Below are 6000 nucleotides of genomic sequence, written 5' to 3'. Positions count from 1 at the left end.
TTTTTTTTTTTTTTTTGGTTAGGGTCTTGATCTGTTGCCCAGGTTGGGGTGCAGTAGTGCGATCATAGCTCACTGGAACTACCGACTCCTATTCTCAAGCAATCTTTCTGTGTCAATCTCACAAGTAGCTAGGACTACAGACAGGCATATGTCACCATGCCAGTCTAATTTTTTCAGTTTTTTTTTTTTAATAGATACAGTGTTTCACTATGTTGTCCAAACTGGTCTTGAACTTCTGGCTTAAAGTGATCCTCCTGCCTCAGCTTCCCAAACTGCTAGGATTAATAGGTATCAACTATTATGTCTAGCTATGTATTCTTTACATATTGTATGTCACTGTTTGTATTCTATGTCCATATATTTAATACTGTATATATTGATATACACATATATAGTGTTTTTTATTGACAGCATAGAGATTGGCAACAGATTGCTGAGAGTAATTTGGATTATTTAAAATTCTAGACTTAACTGGCTGATTCTCAAATCCAATCCTTAAATAAGATGAGAGACTACTAGAAAGACCTTGATGTTTGCTGTAGTCACTTTTTTCTTCAGAAAAGTAGCCAGAACTATTTTGTAATGTGACTTTTTTGTTGCTTTGGTTTTGTACTCCCTAAGAGAGCCCCTAATTACCTTGTTGGCCTAAATATCCAAAATTAAACCAATGTAAAAATTTGTATTTTTGTTTAGGCAACTCAGTATAACAACCACCAAAAATCTAAAGAGGAAAAATGCATGCATGCTGATAAATATACCCAAACACCGTGGAGAAGAATTTCTGTGAGTAACTTGTGCTCTTAACCTCCTCTCCTGTCTTGCTATTTTAATGCTGTATTCCACGCTTTTTTCTCTAATCTATAATAATTTAGACTCTGTCTTGGCTGTTAACTTTTTGTTAGGTAAGTTGTTTTTTGTTTGTCTCTTAGTGTTTATGTGCTTTCTAAAGCTTCTCTTATGTGTCTTATATAAGTGAATGTGCATTTAATAGCTTTTCCATTCTGCACCCTGTAGCTCATTTGGAGTGTCTTCTCTTCTCTCATTGCATGTATTTATGAGAGAATATTTCCACATGTCCAAAAGGAAGCAGGAGTCCAGTTTGCAATCATCCCACTTTAGCAGCATAAGAGATTTTGAAAATGTATGATGTAGTATATTCTCTTTTGGGGGAGAAACTTTTGAAATATGTTTTATTATTAGAATTACTCAAATAAATGTTGAGGGTATTAGGAAGTAAAATATGTGAAGATAAATGTAGTAAAGGCTATGATTTAGGCCAAACTAGGGAATGGTTTCTTCTAAATGGTAGACAGTAACCTTGTATTCCATGCTTATTTGTTGTTTTTCAAAAATGTTATAGCTCAAAACATACTTAGTGCTAAAAATACCCTATTGTTTAATCTGAATTCAGCTCAGGATGTGCCTGAGCCAGAGAATCATCATATGGCCATTAGTCAGCGTTATCCTATTGTGTGAGGCCAGTTAACAGACATTTCTTATTAAGAAAATGCCTAATCAGCCAGCCTTCACTCTTTTTTTGCTTTGTATTTAGCAGTGGATTCCTAGTAACACAGTGAACATAATGACTAACGTAATGAATAGTCCAATTTACAAAACTTGGCAATAGGCCTTTAAGGTTTATAAGATATTATTTTGTTTCTTTTCAACTAACAAGTCATTTCTTGTGTGTGTTCTGTATAAGGTACAATGGTACAAGGTTAATTTATTCAACAAAAGTTTGATGATCCTCTCTCATCCCAGATATTAGGCTCTTGAAGTAGAAATTGAGAATTGGGAAAGGAGATACATAGACAAATAACAATTTCTCCACTTACAAGTGCTTATTAAAGGAACTAAGCCTCTAAGGTTCAAAGGATGGGGAAAGTCTAGTTGAAAGAATCCAGGAGCTTGGCGAAGAAGGTGAAGATTGTGTTTAAATCATAGAAGGAAAAAAAAATGCCAATAGAGATGATACATCATTTCTTTAATGTCAAAGACTGTGGAAACTCATCTGTTTGTAGACAAAAAAAAAAAAAAAAGATCATGCCCCTTGAGTTATAGATGGAAGTTTGGACTTTTCAGGTTTCTCTAATTTCCCCACAAGGATGTTTGTGCCTTCTGATGACTATCACTAAATAGATTGGTAATTGCATTAAGTGTGAGAAGTTCCCTTTTGCCATCCTCATGCCTGTTCTGCCTCCCTGAACCATTTTATTCTGGAAACTGGGTATTAGTTAGCCTCCTCCTCAGAGGAAAGTAACTGGTGTGAAACTCCTCATTATGGAATATATTCCTGAGTTAGTTTTCCTATGATCTTGGGGTTAAGTAAAGATCAGTATTCCATCCTCATACCCTAATGGACCCAAACTTTAGTTTTCCCTGTCATCTATGACTATAGGAATCACGTGGCTAAGTAGTTTTGTTTTATAGATAAGAAAATTCAAGGAGGGCGGCCCCTTTGGCTCAGTGAGTAGTGCACTAGCCCCATATACCAAGGGTGGCGGGTTCAAACCCAGCCCTGGCCAAACTGCAACAACAAAAAATAGCTGAGCGTTGTGGCAGGTGCCTGTAGTCCCAGCTACTTGGGAGAGAGGCTGAGGCAAGAGAATTGCCTAAGCCCAAGAGCTGGAGGTTGCTGTGAGCTGTGACGCCGTGGCACTCTACTGAGGGTGACAAAGTGAGACTCTGTCTCTTAAAAAAGAAAAATTCAGGGAAATTAATTGGAATATTAAAGATTCCATAATTAGTTAAGTGGCTGAGTTAGTACTAAAACTTAGGACTTCTAATTGCTACTTCAAGGTTCTTGCCCTGAAAAGTGCACTGAAGAATCTTGGAGGATGAAAGGTTTTGCAGATAAAAATTGGAAGAATCTCTTTGGCAAAAAAAGCAGTGCACATAAAGGTAAAGAAATGGAAGATACAAATAGGCAATAAGAAGTACATGACTTTTGCTGGAATATTGACAGATGTCTAGGGAGATAGTGAATGTTAGTGTTAAAACTCACTTGAAGGTAGAATTCAAAATTTTAACCTGGACATGTGGGTTTATGGAGTTGTCTTTAGTTAAAAATGTTATGTATTTATTTCCTTAGTTTACTAATAATTATTAAGTGTTAAATACTGAGTTTTTTTCTGATTTTTTTTTCCCCTTTGGACTTAATGGGATTCAATGGAAATACGTTATTTTGGAAACCATTTACAAAAATTACAATAATTCTCTTTTATGTTTAAAAAAGTTACACCTTACTGTAAACATTATTTTTTTATTAGGAAGGGATGATGGGATGTGGATTGCAGTATGATTCCTCTTTGGGAACATTTAATTTGTTAGGTGGTAATTTGGGAAATTAAAACACATATTATATTACAAATCCCCATGCTTAGTGTAAGTAAAAAGTTTTGATCCAGCTAAGCCTTGAGAAGGTTGAAGATTATAATCTGAATCCTGTTCTTCACCATTTCTTAAACTATTTAAGAAATTGAAATGTCCTCCTCACACTGTCTTAATCAGCTGAAGGTTGTGAATTTACTTCAGAGGTTTGTGAGGCAAATGTTAGGATTTCCTGTGAACATTTTCTAGACATGAAGGAAGAAATCTTGCTACAGTGGAGGGTGGGAGAGAATGGTGGAAGAGAATGAATTACTGCCTATAGAATTTATTGGTAGCAATTTAGGAGGTGGAAAAAATGAAAAAAAATAAGGTAGAAACTTCAGTCAGAACCTGCCAGAAGGACAGTGGTTGGCTACCAACAGTAGCAGAGGAATGGAAATTTGAATGTATTGAGCCCAATTTAAATTTTTTTCATAGATTTGTCCAAAATGATTTCAGTATCATCTAATGGCTACAAATAAGATCTTTGATGTACAAAATCAATAGGTAATAAGAGGAAGAAACAAAGTATTAGAACTGGGTAAAGGAAGGAAAGCAGGTAATCATTTACCAGATACTCAGGTGCCTGCTGCATACCAGGCACTGTCTTAATCTGAAAGTGTAAATTGGAAACCTCCATTATGCCTAAATGGTATTAGTCTCACTTTTTTCTTGCATATGAAGAAGCTGAGACTAAGAAGTTATTTGTGCAAGTCCTTATACAACTTGTGTACAGTGGTCTAATGGAGAAGCCATGTTTTCAAACATATAGGTATTAGTTGACTCTTTTGAATGGCTGCAGAAGTAAGGTGGCTGGAAGGAATAGAGAGGAGAAAAGGGTCAAAACTATGGGAAGAGAGGTCAGAGGCTTGATCTCAGTGAGAGATGATGATAAAGACTTACTTCCCTGAGAGGTATCACTGTGTGCTAGAGGTCTCCCCAGGCCATCGTAATAATCTATTGAAACAAACTTGTATTTTATGTTGTGATTGCATAAATGATCACGCGAGACACAGATTGACAGTACACACTGCAAGAGGTGAGGCTAACCATAGGTGCAGGATAGCCCTGAGCAAAATTGATGAGTTATGAGATTGATGGCTGTTATAGTAAGTATGATTTTTAATCCTCTACATTTTAAATTCCTGGGAGAAAAATATTTAAGGTTGAAAAGTTTTCAGTAAGAGTGTTAAAAAAAAAAAAAATCATCCACAACTAAATTTGATTCAGTGCAGTGTTAATAGGAAGAAATCTGTTGACATAGTAAACACAAATCTTCTCAATAGAAAGAATGATAAAATTCAATACCTTTTCCTAAAGGAATGAAAAAAAAAATTAGACTACCAAGAATACTTTATAAATGACATGGAGCCTAAAAATATATGCGTGAAAGAGAAACACTCTAAAGGGACTTTTTCTTTGACCTGTCCCTTTTTTATTGAGAAGTAACAATATATTCATTCTACAGCAAATGCAAAATAAACAATTTAAGGGAAATGTAAATTATTCAAATCACACCAACCACTGTATTTTATATATGGTCTTCCAGCCTTTTTTTGTAATGTATGTTATATGGGCGTGTGCACAGATCTGTCTCTGTTGAGGTGGAATCATGTTGTACACATTGTACTTTAAACTTTCCAGGTTAGTGGTGGTGGTGGTTGCTATTAGTATTATTTGATTTGATTTTTTGCTAAACCAAAACTGATAAGAATGCATTACTTTTAATCAACTAAGAATGAATTCCCCTACTGAATGGTCCTTTGCAAGGTTCTTGAAATACATTCCCACAGTTTTTTCTGAAAGTCTTATACAGGTTTATACTGCCACCAGTTGAGCAGAAAGTGGCTTGGTGGCCATGATGGTAGGTTTTATGGTTCAGGTGTTTGATGTTAGGTTCTAAAAGCCTATGAGAGTTCTCTTTACAAAAGAAAGAATACAGAAAAGCTCTCCTTGGCCAGGAGGACCTCCATCACACTCATTTTAGGTGGTCCTGGGAGGTTGCTACCAGCTGTTTCTGTTATGAGCATTCCTATTACTTGGTGTTTTCTTTAAAAATTCTGACTTTCTTCCTCCTGGCTTAAGACCCATTTTTAAAAATTATGTTATTTTTAAAATTATGTTATTTTCTGCATAGATCCAGCCTAACCTTTGAGTACTGATTATGCATTTTGATCATCAGAATCCTGGGAGTGTCCTTCTGCCTACAGAAATATTGGCTTCCATACTGCAGGTCCTTTGGGGGTTGGAGCTATACTGGTAAAGATCGAAATTGTTTTGGTTTAGATCTGATGTGGGTGTTACTTGTGAGATTTAGCTTAGCAAAGAAACAGTAGATAATGACCTGCTGGGTGCTACTCGTTTAGGGTGAGACAAAGATTTCTACTGTTACAAAGTTGCCTAAGACATGCTGTAAGCTTATTACCTGATATTTTAAGTATCCAGAAACAGTGTTCTCAGCAGTGAGGGCCAACATGGAACACTTCTTACCTATTGGAATAAAGGGAGAAATACTTTGCTTAGGAAAGTAAAGTAGTGGTATGAACTACTCTGAGCCCTGCGTTATAAGAAGGCAGCCACAGTAAGACTAAATTCCACGCTGAGAAAGAAAGCTGCCTTAGAGCTGTGCTG

General features: G+C 36.0%; 1 protein-coding gene across 3 annotated transcripts in view; it reads left to right on the top strand.

Annotated features, from left to right (window-relative positions):
• CCSER2 (coiled-coil serine rich protein 2) overlaps window positions 1–6000 on the top strand; it is a 188528-nt gene that overhangs the window by 160830 nt on the left and 21698 nt on the right. For all 3 annotated transcript variants that reach the window (XM_003783501.3, XM_023509523.1, XM_012801432.2), the window contains exon 9: window positions 694–783. In XM_003783501.3, coding sequence (XP_003783549.1) covers window positions 694–783 — 90 coding nt within the window. The remainder of the gene's footprint in view (window positions 1–693; window positions 784–6000) is intronic.

This window comes from Otolemur garnettii, unplaced genomic scaffold (genome assembly GCF_000181295.1).
Source record: "Otolemur garnettii isolate 467f Iridium unplaced genomic scaffold, OtoGar3 scaffold00008, whole genome shotgun sequence".
NCBI classification, from domain to species: Eukaryota; Metazoa; Chordata; class Mammalia; order Primates; family Galagidae; genus Otolemur; species Otolemur garnettii.
This window is presented reverse-complemented; position numbering and strand designations above follow the sequence as displayed.